We start from the raw sequence: 12,866 nt of genomic DNA on the forward strand, positions 1-12,866 counted from the left end.
GAAGTTTTGGAAAAGTTCATTTATTTATTTTTTTAAAAATTACAATAACTGTTACACAAATGATTATGCTATTGGCCAAGCAAACCAGATGTTTATAGTTTAGAGAAAGCAAAACTAATAACAAAAGCAAATACGGAAAGTATAATGAAGCAAACTCTCATTTCTGACACAGAAAAAGCCAATCCTGTACCACACCAGGCTCACTGGCTGGACTTAATGGGTGCTCAGCACCCTGTTTTCAAACACAAAAATTACACTTTCAGCTAGTATAATTTGTATGAACGGACTTACATAAAGGAGAACATGAAAAAATGCACTCTCGGGAATCAATTCACTGAATTTGAAGAACCGCTACACTTTAGGATACTTTCTCAGGGAATAAATAGATCAAACAAGTAAATGAAAAGCAGGCAAAGGTAGAGGAGAATGATGACGTAATGGTAGGTCTTGCAGCTTTTGAACTTTGACACAGCTACTCCTCTGTATCTATACCTTCATATACAAAGTCAAAGCAAGCAATTCCTCACAACTTGTATATTCTGTATTTTATTACACTCAAAGCAATTAAGAACTGGTTATTTGTGTCCCTTTAGCCTTTGAGCTATAATCTGATTATGACTCATCTTCTTCAGAGTAGAAACTATAGAAGATAAAATCCATCCTGTGCTGTTCAGACTGGAAGTTGGGAAAAAGTCCTCAACATAGGTTGATCTGTAGCATTTTGATGATGATATTTCTGAAATAAGAAATTTTATTCTAATATTTATACAATGCATAATGTGTCCAGCACAGATTTTTTTTTCTTTTTTTTTTTTTTTAACAAAACAGATCGTCAATTTCAAATGCTTTAAATGACCAGCGTGTAGGATTTAGGGGGATCTATTGGCAGAAGTATAATATTTATAACTATGTTTGCATTAGTGTATTATTACCAGACCTGTTGTGTTTTCGCTAGCTTAAAATGAGCCATTCATATCAACATACAGAGCAGGTCCTCTTTCATGGAGCCCACCATATTGCACCACCATGTTCCTACAGTAGCCCAGAACGGACAAACCAAACACTGGCTCTAGAGAGGGCCTTTGACATTTTTATGTTACCTGAAGGCCACCGTAGATTCTCCTACACACACAATGGAGCGATGGTGGGAGGGGTATTCAGTCGCTTGCAATCTGCAACCTCACCATTAGAAGCCACTAATTCCTACAAACTGGTCCTTTAACATTGTCCATCTATTGTTCAAACAGTGCATCTGCCAGCTTTGAGCTATGAGCTATGTATAATGTTGGAAAAGGATTGAAGTAAAAGACACAAGTAAAACTTGGGGGCTAGGACAGATAACAGCAACAGTTATTCAGAAAGCATGATCATATTGGACTAATAGGGTGAAATAAGAGTTAAGGAGATTTAGATAAAGATCTCTCCTGTGAAACCTTTAAAATCCTTTATGTTAGTTCATCTGGGGACACAAAATAGGTCAAATGAAAGCCCTTCTTTACACCCACGCATGCGCACACATGCATGCACGGAAAGTCTCTTCAACAAATATGGATAAGGATGTAAATGGGCATCAATGGTCTCTTTGTAGCTGACAGTCTCAATGTTGCGGGTCACGGGCAGAAAATAAAACTACATGTGGTTGTTCAGGTGAGGTTTCTTTTAAAAAAATGTGATTTTTGAAATAAGCACAGGTTGAAGTCATGGAGAATGTAATAAAATTAAAATTTAAGTCCATCATTTTACTTTCATTTGATCAACTACTTGATGTTGCTGTCCCCTCCCCCAGCTTTTCACTTACTTTCAGCTTGCTCTGTCACCGAAAGTTGGTTTACATACAACAATAGAAAAAAAACATGTCTATTTTTTTAGCTTCTTGGATAGGACCTTTTTGAGCGGAGGGTTCTTCTGGTCCTGGGTAGTGTCCTGATCCGGGTGAGTCTGGGGCGTCTTCGACTCGTAGAGCTGTTTGAGGCTGAGGGTCTGTTGTTCCTTGATGGTTTCTCGTTGGGCCTGGCGCAGCAGACGTTTCATGGTCTTCACCTTTTCCCTCAGGTGGCCGTTGGCTTTCTCCAAGGTGCGCACCTTCTGGGAGAGAGTCCTCACCCTCTCTTCTTCTTCGAACAGAGCCTTCTGCACTGTGGAGCACAACAACTGTGGAGAGAACAGGGAAAAGATTTAAGTTTGTTTGTTCCAATTTTTTATACATAAATTTGTAATGTTTGGAAAAGCATGAAGGGGATTTGATTAAGTGCACTTCAGGAAAACAAGTTTAACTTTGACCCATTTAAACATTTAACTGTCAAATTACTGATCATTTACTATCAGGCTACTTGCAATTTACTGCTCAGAGAAGGCCAGTATCATCTTATATTCTGCAAGATTCCCCACTGAATTCCATCCTACTGTGCCATTTGAGTGAAATTGTATTCCATCATGGCTCATACTGTCAGATTTAATATATTTTTGTTACATTTATGACGTAGCACCTGACAGATCTGCTGTTTTTGATACTAGATTTCCTTTGGATAAGTCAAGTCACTGCTGGCTGGCTCTTTGGGCTGACCACCGCTGCCAACAGCTCATAAGTCTTTTAGCATATTCCACTGTTTGTGTGTGAGTCAAAAAAAAGAACTTTTTGGCTTCTTCTAGCCTAAAAAGAAAGAGAACGGAAGGAAAAAGTCAAGAAATTAATCATGAAGTATTTTTACCTTTCTTGCTATGGCACAGTCTGTGGAAATATATCTAAAGAATTTAAGCATTACCATGTATGTCCTGCTCTTTGTGTACCAGCCAGTTTATATAAGCCAAAGACAACTTACACTGTAGTTCAAGGTGGGGACTAAGAGAAATCTGAGGTAAGGAGAGTGGTCACACAACATACTCTCTGTGTTTCAGTGAGACACCACTGTGAGATGAAACCCAACATGCCTGCGAACCTGCGACAGATGATCCAAAGGCCCGGACCTTTTCTAGGTGAAAAAATTAGCTCCAGATGCTGACTGCATGCCTGTCTGCCTGAGTGTGGATTTCCTCCACAGATCCTAATGCATCCACATGGGCCAGCGTGAAACACTGATGTAAATTCTCTGCCATCAGATAACAACCGCTGAGGGTTTTGAGGAAATGTTAAAAATGTGCTGCCGGCTGCCGGCCCACATCACTGGTTAGTACATTACTCGTTGTAATATTAGCTGAGGACTTTTCCCCATGTGCTCTTGCGTGTATCCCATAGGGATTTGAAAGGATGAAGTATAGGAACAGAACAATCAAGTGATGTAAAGCAGAAAGTGTAAAATGGCAAATCACTGTTTTGTGCACTCAGGTACAGCTTTAACACAAACACGACTCCCTTCAGTCGGTTTTTCATTTTCACGTCCACAGTGCTGTTCTAAGCTGCAGCACGGACAAATACTTAAGTAATTGCCCTTGAAAAAGTCTACAGCCAAGAATGAGGCACAGGTGTACCATTTAAACCTGCCTCTTCTGCTAATGATAAACCTTTCTCACATGGACATCGATGATGAAAACACGTTTTTTGCAACATGTCTGAGATAAATCTTGATCAGCAACTCAGAGATCACAACTTCTATGGCCATAACTGTCACGAGACTGAAAATCCTATGATTTGTGGCTACAAAACTGCACTAGGTACACCTAGTCTAATACAGTATTGCTGATTTTTAGGTAACATTGCATAATTATTCACTGAGACCACTGCACAAGCAAGAAAAGAGTCTTAAATCAGTTCTGGTACAATGTTGATGAATCAGCAACAAATCACTGGAGCTGGGGAACCATGGGTCAGAGCAGCAAAGATATAAGATGACAGTTTTCCAACAAGGGTTTTAGTACATAAATATGTTCAGGACCAGTGGTTATTACGTCTCTTAATCAGGGAAGCCAAATCAGTTTCCTCAAAATGCAGCAGTTGGTATTTACCTCCAGTCATAAACCAAAGAGTGAACATTTTAACTGAGAATAATGGCTTATGAGTAGACACAGTAGCATGTCGATAAATCATATCTACAACACTCCTCTCCTTATAATTCTTAGGGAAGCTTGTTTTGGTTCTGTACAAAAACTCGAGCTTCTGTCACAGTTTTCCAGCAACATTTTCAGTGTGATATTTAAATTGGAATCAAGCCAGATGCCAAGCTATTTGTTTTCTATGGCGCTTGCAATATTATAGCGTGTGAATGCAGATAGGTAAGTTACTATATTCTATATCTCTTGATCTCAAGAACAACATACATTTTGTTTTATTTGCATTAAATAGTAATATAAGGTTATTAAGAGCAGTGTACAAAAGGAAAACTCTTATTTTGCAACAGCTGATTGAACATAATCAGAAATTAAGCATACTGAAAAATTGACACAATAAACACAGATCATACAAAATCATCTGAAGCCTGCTTTCTGGTAAAGATTTATAGTCTTCAAGACAAGACTACTGAAGAGTACTTAAATCTTCGGAAAACATTATGGAACAGTTTTTACACGCTGGTTAGTCTTCGTGACCAGAAAAATTACTTTGACATTGATATTGCATCTTCATTAAGCTGAACAGATTAAAAAAGAATCAAGCTCAAAATCAAAGCAGCTGAGGCAGATATCCTAACTTTTTGACTCTAATATGGTTCAATCTCCAAAATCACTCATTTCCCACAATGCAACTCATCACTAAATGCTATGTCTTTCAAACTCTACATCCCAAGATTTTGAAAGGCTCCAAAATGGATCCATGTGGTGCACCCTCAGTATCCAACAGGACTTTAACGATCAAAGTCTGATATGATCCAATCTGAACTAAAAAAAACAAAAGGGTTTATATTTTATGCAGGACTGAACGTGTCATTTCCCATGTCAGAGGAGATACGTTTGAAACTTTTCTGAGTAAAACAGAGATATTTGCAAATCCTGTGTATGTACACAATGTTTTGTTACATCACATTAACTGAGGCTGAAATTTTATGACATTTATTACATATGACCAGCCATTTGTTTTGCCTCCATGTGCAGTCATCAGGTCAGGACAGTGTCTGTAAACCTCAAAGCTAATATTTCTACATTAGTGTTGAGAACAAAAACTGTGGGAAAACCTAACTTGTTAAAATAATGTTTTTATTGCTGATACCGTTTGGTGTTGAATCTTAAGTTGAATACAGGCCATTTGATTTACTATGGTTTGGATGATGTGATGTGTATGGCATGATCTGTTCTGACGTGAGTATGGGTCGGTTGTCCAAACAATGGTTGCTCAGTACCAGGAAAAAAAACAAAGTCTGTTTTTATTTTTCTTAGAGGAAATCTAATCATGAGGATGATGTAAGAAAGGAGCACTGATATCTAAATGTCGCTCTGTAATTATAATCACAGGCTGACCCAAAAGTTTGCTGTTAATGGAAATACAAACCATGTTTTCGTTTTCTTTACCCATGGCAGATTTTAGCTTTTATGAGTAGTCAGCAAATGATTGGAAACAGACAGAAGAAGACTGACCTAAATCAGGCGGATTATGCCAAAGGTTTAGATTCATTAAAGGGGATAAAGTGGTGGTGAGTGACTGGAAACCATTTATGTACTGACACAAAGGACTCTGAGACGAAATGCCAAGTCTACAGAGTGACGGAGCACCAGGTGCAAATGAGCTTTGATCGATGAAACAATGACAGCAAGGTGTGCACTGGAGCTCAAGCCTATTGATTCAGGTCATCTTAAAATCTGATGTCCATCAATATGAATGCCATAGGCTTTAAACAGAGTAGATACTTTCAGATGCTCTCACACTCTTAAATCATCAGTCTGAATGGTCCTATGTGTAACCGGGAGCTATTTTGTGATTAAGAGTTGTAATTTAATTTCACCATGTATCCACTTTCCCTGGTTTTACTTTAGTTAGTCATTTTCTACATTTTTCTCTCTCACAGAGAGTTATGGTTTTTCCAGTCCATCAAAGCCATCCCCCTCCTTCAATATTTACCATGTTCTCTGGCTACACTTGGTCTACTGATGTTACTGTTTCATCTGAGGGCTCCAACTAATGATTATTTCCATTATCAATTAATCTACAGTGTGTTTTCTCAAGTTATCATTTAATTGTTTAGTTTATAGAATGTCAGAAAATTATGAAAAATGCCTGTCAAAATTTCCAAAGATCTTAAAATGTCTTGTTTTGTCTGACCAACCGTCCAACACCAACAGATATTCATTTGAGCAATATATAAATATATATAAATCACAGAAAAGCAGATGCAATTGAAAAGCTACAACCAATACATGATTAGTATTTTTGCTGGAAAAATTACTTACACAATTAAATAAGTTACCAATTAATTAAGTCAATTGACTAACTGTTAAAGTGATTCCTTGCTTCAGCTTGAGCCAATGTTGGTTTGGAAGTGATACTCCATCAGTAGTCTGACATTGTTATACAATAATAAGGCAAACAAAGACCATTGGCTCCATATGATGTCACTCTAATGTTAGGACTCTTGTCTTTGAGCATACTGCTTTGCCAAATGGTTTGCCAAAGGCCTAGCAAAAACAATGTTTTTAAGTAGATTTTTCCTTTAAACATAGTGAGTTCTTTGTCCGACAAAAGAACCTCAAGAAATGTGTATTTAGTTTCCCATGCCTTCAGATCTTATTTAGCTTGCCCACTTCTTCATAGTATTCCTTTGAAAACAACAGGATGTAATGTTAAATCCTTTTTGTGTGCACCACAAAACTTCAGACTAGTGGGGCTCTTATTGCACCCTTTCCCACAAAGTATGTGTGAAGCCACCATGAATCTGTAACCGCTGAATGCCAATAAAAGTCCTTTTCATCAAACGTTTTATCAACACTAGCAAATGGTTTATATTGGTGGTTCTGGTGGCTACGTACCCTGCTGTCCTCCTGAGCCTCCCACTCCGGGGTGAAGCTATGGACCTGAGTTCCAGGCGTGCAGTTTGAAAACTGGAAGAGGCTGGCAAACATGCGGTGGTTATCTGCAGTGTCAGGGAAGATGGGGTCCTGGAAGTTCACTCCATGAGGGACAATATTGTAGTTCTCGTCCATCCTGCAAAAGATTGTATTGATACACTTGTGAACAAGGCAAAAATGAACATCTACAAAAGTTAAGCATGTTTGAAAAACACAGGCACAGATTGTTTCCTGTCTCTAGTAAAGTAAAAGTTGTGAAATTTGAGCAACAAGAAATTGTGCGATACCTCCTGAATACTGACTTTATTAGGAAGGACAAGCCATTTAAATCAAAGCAATGGAGGAGATTATACCTATTTATCCTAGACTCATAGGAGACCCCTAGTTTTAGTGAGTCTCTAGTGATAGCAGCATACAAAGTTGGCAGACACTAACAGTAAGAGTTAGAACATTTTGGAACAAAACCCCCAAACATTTATATATATGCACAATTGCTAACAGACCCTGGTCTATTTTTATGCAAATTCAATCATTATGTAGATGACTCAAGCCAGCAAATTACAAGCCAAAGGGATTCACCGTGCATGTTTCATATCTTCTCCTACAATGTGAAGTGTGTGAGGAAGGAAGCAGCGTGTTTTCCATACATCTGGATTTCATCTCTGATCCCTCGAGGGACATCAAAAGTTTGGTTGTCCCTATCGGAGACTGTGTGTGTGGGTGTGTGTGGGGATGTTGAAAGAACAAGAAGAAAGCTGATGTTTTGCTTCAACAGAAAGAGGTCAAAGGTCAGATGTAAGCACAGCAACCAGGAGGTCAGAAGAACCAGGAACTTAAATGGACTTTTACAGCAATGGAAGAATGAGTGAACACATCAACAGTGACATGAAACCCTTTTTTACATTGTATAGATGTTGGTAAATTTCACACCGTGTTCGTCCTGTTACAAAGACATTATTTTGAGCGACAGTTTATGTGGGAGTTTCATCTCCTTTAAGGTTCTGTGGTCGGTTGTCTCCTTATGACAGAGAGCTTAAAAAATCTTGAGGAGTGAGATATAGGCTAAAGTTTTTACAGCGAACATATGGCTGAAGCAGCACACTCAATCTGTCTCCTTTAAACGTCCAGAGGGAGATCCTAGGTTGCATTTTTCTCCATGCTCTGATTCGTCCTGTCCTGGGAGCTTATTCTCATGATTGATTGGAAAAACTGCTTTGGTCTGAGACAGTGTTGTTGAGACTTTTATAACAGGAAATGGACGTCCACTGGAGACTACAATGAGAACTTTTCAGTTTTGGCTTCATAATAAAGTGTCTGGTGTTGCAGAGTGGCCACAACAACTGTCCACTATCAGTCTTTATGAATCTTTGGGTGTTGTGGTGCCAAATAACACATTGAATAAAAGCAAACAGCACTTTTATTATGAGAAGAAGCAATAAAGACACATAGAAAAAGATTGTGATACATGTGTGCAAGGTTCAATCACAGCAGTTCAATGACAAAATGAAGGAATTGCTGGGAAAGACACTATTATTCAATGCCCATTGATACCCATGTATCCTTTGTGGACTAGAGTCCTCTGCGTTGGAAAATGTGGGTAAACAATTTTGAGGGGGTTTCCCTCCATTACAAACACCACCACACCATTTGTTTACTGGAGTAATCATTGCTTCATAATCATCATCAGATCGGCACTTAAATTGGCTCTGTTGTGACTAGCTCCAGGAAGTTTCTGATGGTGGTCGTCTGGCTGATTACAGGGATAACGTCCGGATGTTTCCACCATCACAACAGGGGCCAGAAAAGTCATCCCAGGAGGTGTAATTAACTGAAACCAGTGAAAATCCTTTTCAAAAGTCGTCATCCCCCTCAGCAGTGCACCATCACACCTGTGAGCGTGACTCTGTGTATGTGTAACATATAAAAATGCTATTGATGTTGGCCCTGCTGCACAACCTCATGTGGGACAGCCAAACATTAAACTTGAGGAATGCCCCCCACCCCACCCCCCCACCCCACACACACACACACACACACACCACCCCCACTGATGGTACACTGGTGTATTTCAGCAGTGCTGGGCAGACAAAAGGCGGTCCTGCCGACTGTTGGCGGGCTGATAACTCTCCTGAGTGAAAATTCTTTGTAGGTTTACCTTCAAGCTGTTGGGAAATGTCTGGCACTGTAATTACACTGACTGGAATGCAATCAAGGTTTCCTGAGCAACAGTGTTGTTTCTGTCCGACACAGACATTTAAGAATTAACCTGCCACATACTTTTTTTGAAATCTGAGTGGAAACTTTGACAGGTTATGAAATACAATATCAACCTGAAATCAATACATGGTCAGAAAACTGATTATAAAAGAGAACGTGGGCAGATGGTGCCAGTCAGCTGCCTCTGAGTGCAAATGTTTCCTTACTGGCCGACAATTGATTGACTCCTCTGAAAGGCTTTGCTTCCTTTCATGACAGATCTCAGCACAGGTTTGAAGAGTTGCTGATTTTCATGGGAGAGACAGGGCAAGGCACAGAGAGGAGCTGAGGTTCAAGGATGGATTTTATATTATACTCATAATATATTACTGGGGTGCCTAGCGGTAAAAACACATACAATATACTCTCTGTGTATGTCTCTGGCTCAAGATGTGAGGTCTTCTGAACAGATGTTTCTTATACCTAAAACTTAATTGGTTGAACTTCTATCCTCCAGTTTAAACATTTAACCCTCATAGATGTGCACATGGTGTCAGTTGGGTCCCAAGCTCAGGAAGGTCAGATGGTGGAGCCAGTGATGATGTAATCCAAGTTTATGACTGCAAGACAAAAGGAGGTCCTTGTACCCCAATGTCTAATCCAAAATATAATACCCTAAATGTACATTTGAGTTTCTGGTCCTTCTCATTCAAGTGTTTTTTTAAGTGCTTTACATTGAATTTCCATTTTTTTGGATTAGGTGTAATGAAGTGGCTGCAGTGTAGGCTACTGAACAGACATATCAGCTACACTGGTGGGACTGATAGTGGAACATACAAATGTATGTGAAATTATCGTTTCTCTTCTCCAAAGACTTAATAATAAAAATTTCATATAACCTGCCTAACACCACTTACCCATAGAGTTTAACTGAGTTTACAGTACAATATATCTTTTCGCACTCAGTTGTTATCAGATCTAATTATCACTCACTAACTTTTTGCACTCAAAGCAATTTATTCTAATTAACAAAGTGGGAGAAGATGTGTAATTGTTCTTAATCCTAAATAGCAATGTAAAGTTTATTGCAGCTGTGAGACACATCTGGATAAGACGGTGAAAATGGGTCATGCCGTGTTACCTCAGGAAACAGTCACTGAGACAAACTCTTAAAACGTTTAACATATACAGCCCAAAACAAAATCATATTCATGTGCTTGAAATCTTACGCACATTTATAACTTTGCATAAATATGTGTTTAACTGCTACAACCCAAATGATCAGTTGTTTCTTTCGTCTTTTTTCTATAACTTTATTAACTTATATGCATTAAGTGGTAGTTGTTGTTTTTTTTGTATTGTTTTTTTTTTTTTTCTTGCTGAATCTCTTCACTCATTCTGTATGGGGCAAATAAAGCTATAATTAAATCATTTTCATTTCGACTTAAAGAAATAATTTTCATGACTGAATGCGGGCATGGGTTTCTCACCTTAGAAAGAAGTAGTAGTTGTTGTTTTTGGTGACACTGTAGGAGAAGCAGGGGAAGTAGCCCAGGCCGGTGACATTAAACCTGGAGCCGGCGGGGACCTCCAGCATGCTGCCCCACGCCTGGTCGCAAAGCAGCTCGATCTCGGCGGAGAAGAGCAGGTCTGTGTCGTGCTGCCACGGCAGGTAGTTATACACACTGTACGACTCTTTGTGCAGTGCCAACACCTTGGCAAAGACTATGATCTCCGCCAGCTCAGCGCGGCACGCTTCTGTTTGCGGTCTCCAGTCGTGGGGCAGCTGACATCCCCAGCTCCCATGGGGACCGGCCGCTGCCAGAATAAAACCCAAAATAATCCACATGATCCCAGAGAGAGAGGAGACGGAGACGTCTGTGGGTCACTGAGGCGCACCGACACGAACGATTCAGCTGATGGATGAAATCACAAAAGGAGACACTGCAGGGCTTTCACACCATGCACAAACTTCCACCAGCGCTGGCTCAACTGATTTTCACAGTAAGTCAATATAAACAACAATATAGCCCCGGACAGTTGGTAACTTCACTGCTGTCCCTGCTCCCTCCCCCAGCCACAATACCTGCGATTAGTGGATCAGCCCATCCACACCAGCATCCCCTGAAAAACTTTGCCTCTCACCTTTGAAATGACATCAGGAGGAGCTAATTAGGAGCTTGCATTCAAGCCTGTGTGTGAAATTTCCTAAGTAAAACTCCCTTAAACAACACAACAAATCCTCCAGCTCCAACGTTGTGAGAATGTGTCATTAAATGCAACAAAAAAAAAAGAGAAAACAATAAAAGAGTACGGTTAGAATTAAAATTTCCAAAAGATCAGTGGTGCCCTCTAGTGTTAACATGCGAAGAAACAAGGTACTTCAGTTTTCATTAGATTAACCAGGGCTAATTTACTAGTTTAGTAGTATAAAATAATGTTGTAGACTCCATAAGAAAATATCAGTTAAGAGCTTTCATTCGTGTTTTTTCTGCTGGTGCTCAGGTATAGTAGGCTGACATGTTGATCAGGTGATAGAGGCCAGACAGTCTGCGATAAAAATGGACAGGCTGAAAACTGTGTGAACCCCAGAAGAAGGGGTCGTGAACGTCATAAAAGGATATATTTGCTCACGGGCCAGTGGCGCAATGGATAACGCGTCTGACTACGGATCAGAAGATTCTAGGTTCGACTCCTGGCTGGCTCGTCTTTTCTACAACAAAGTATGATACAAATGTACAACAGAGTTACATAGTAATAGTCATAGTAAGACGAAGTGAACCCATCATGAGGTGCTCCTGTTATACTGAATAATGGTGCTTAAACGTACACAAAACTAATGTCACCTATGATAATTGAAATTTCACAGGCGCATTTCCTGCAGAATCAGTCCTTTTTTTCAAACTACACTTAGATTAGCTATGTATTTTCATGCTTTTAATTAAGTAAAATCCTGAGATCCTGACAGTCAAGACACACTTAGATCTGTCTCTGTGAATTTCCTGTCGGGCCAGTGGCGCAATGGATAACGCGTCTGACTACGGATCAGAAGATTCTAGGTTCGACTCCTGGCTGGTTCGAGTTTTAAACTTCATCACTAGAAACATGCGTAGCATAGCACAACACGGACCGCTAAACATGTGTAGTTGAACCAAGGTAGCGATCTTTCTAAAACTAAAACTACAAGAGCAACTTGTTAAAGAAACTTGCTTTAGTCAAAATGTCACAATTGATTAAAGAACAAGGCTAAGTATTTTTCGTAATAGAATATATGTGTAGAGGATGGTGCAAATGCTTCCTCGATTGCCTAAATTTGTCTTCCTTTATGACCGATCTGCACACAGGTCTAAAGAGATGCTGCTGTCCTATGCAGGGAGTAGCACAGACAGACAAAATAATGTTTTTAATGGCTTTCGACGGGCCAGTGGCGCAATGGATAACGCGTCTGACTACGGATCAGAAGATTCTAGGTTCGACTCCTGGCTGGCTCGACTTTTCATTATGATCACTACTCTATGCTTAATTCTTGGGTAAAGTAATGTGTGACATCACGGATCGTTCTCGCATGTAGATAAACCTATGTAGATAAACCTATGTAGACCATGTAGACGAGGTACAGTCCATCTGCTTAAAATAACTCGTGTTTTAGTCAAAAATATACACACAAACATAAACATGAACTATTTTACTTTATTTTAAGTGTTTTCTAACTGTAGAGATGCTGGTTCTCGTTGCAAAACCAGGTC

The 12,866-nt window shown here is 39.6% G+C and overlaps 1 protein-coding gene and 3 non-coding genes across 4 annotated transcripts; 3 read left to right on the forward strand and 1 right to left on the reverse strand.

Annotated features, from left to right (window-relative positions):
• Positions 1 to 4: 4 nt before the first annotated feature.
• On the reverse strand, positions 5 to 11,391 carry ccdc3b (coiled-coil domain containing 3b). The gene is made up of 4 exons (XM_056365473.1): positions 11,266 to 11,391; positions 10,611 to 11,036; positions 6,886 to 7,060; positions 5 to 2,151 (listed from the first exon to the last, which is right to left on the reverse strand). The coding sequence occupies exons 2-4, from the start codon at positions 10,967 to 10,969 to the stop codon at positions 1,858 to 1,860; spliced, it is 828 nt and encodes a 275-aa protein (XP_056221448.1). The 5' UTR covers positions 10,970 to 11,036; positions 11,266 to 11,391; the 3' UTR covers positions 5 to 1,857.
• A 363-nt stretch (positions 11,392 to 11,754) lies between these two features.
• Positions 11,755 to 11,827, forward strand: trnar-acg (transfer RNA arginine (anticodon ACG)). The gene has a single exon. It is a non-coding gene; the product is annotated as a tRNA-Arg (tRNA).
• A 300-nt stretch (positions 11,828 to 12,127) lies between these two features.
• trnar-acg (transfer RNA arginine (anticodon ACG)) lies at positions 12,128 to 12,200 on the forward strand. Its single transcript has one exon. It is a non-coding gene; the product is annotated as a tRNA-Arg (tRNA).
• A 338-nt stretch (positions 12,201 to 12,538) lies between these two features.
• Positions 12,539 to 12,611, forward strand: trnar-acg (transfer RNA arginine (anticodon ACG)). Its single transcript has one exon. It is a non-coding gene; the product is annotated as a tRNA-Arg (tRNA).
• The last annotated feature ends 255 nt before the right edge of the window (positions 12,612 to 12,866 follow it).

The sequence above is a fragment of the Seriola aureovittata genome, chromosome 2, assembly GCF_021018895.1.
Source record: "Seriola aureovittata isolate HTS-2021-v1 ecotype China chromosome 2, ASM2101889v1, whole genome shotgun sequence".
Lineage (NCBI taxonomy): Eukaryota > Metazoa > Chordata > Actinopteri > Carangiformes > Carangidae > Seriola > Seriola aureovittata.

What these genes read in the sequence shown, in the direction of transcription:
- ccdc3b (XM_056365473.1), bottom strand. Translation starts at nt 10,969, where the DNA reads ATGTGGATTATTTTGGGTTTTATTCTGGCAGCGGCCGGTCCCCATGGG. An exon ending in AACTACTACTTCTTTCTAAG is followed by an intron (nt 7,061 to 10,610) that starts GTGAGAAACCCA and finishes AATCTTTTGCAG; the next exon opens with GATGGACGAGAACTACAATA. An exon ending in AGGCTCAGGAGGACAGCAGG is followed by an intron (nt 2,152 to 6,885) that starts GTACGTAGCCAC and finishes TTCTCTCCACAG; the next exon opens with TTGTTGTGCTCCACAGTGCA.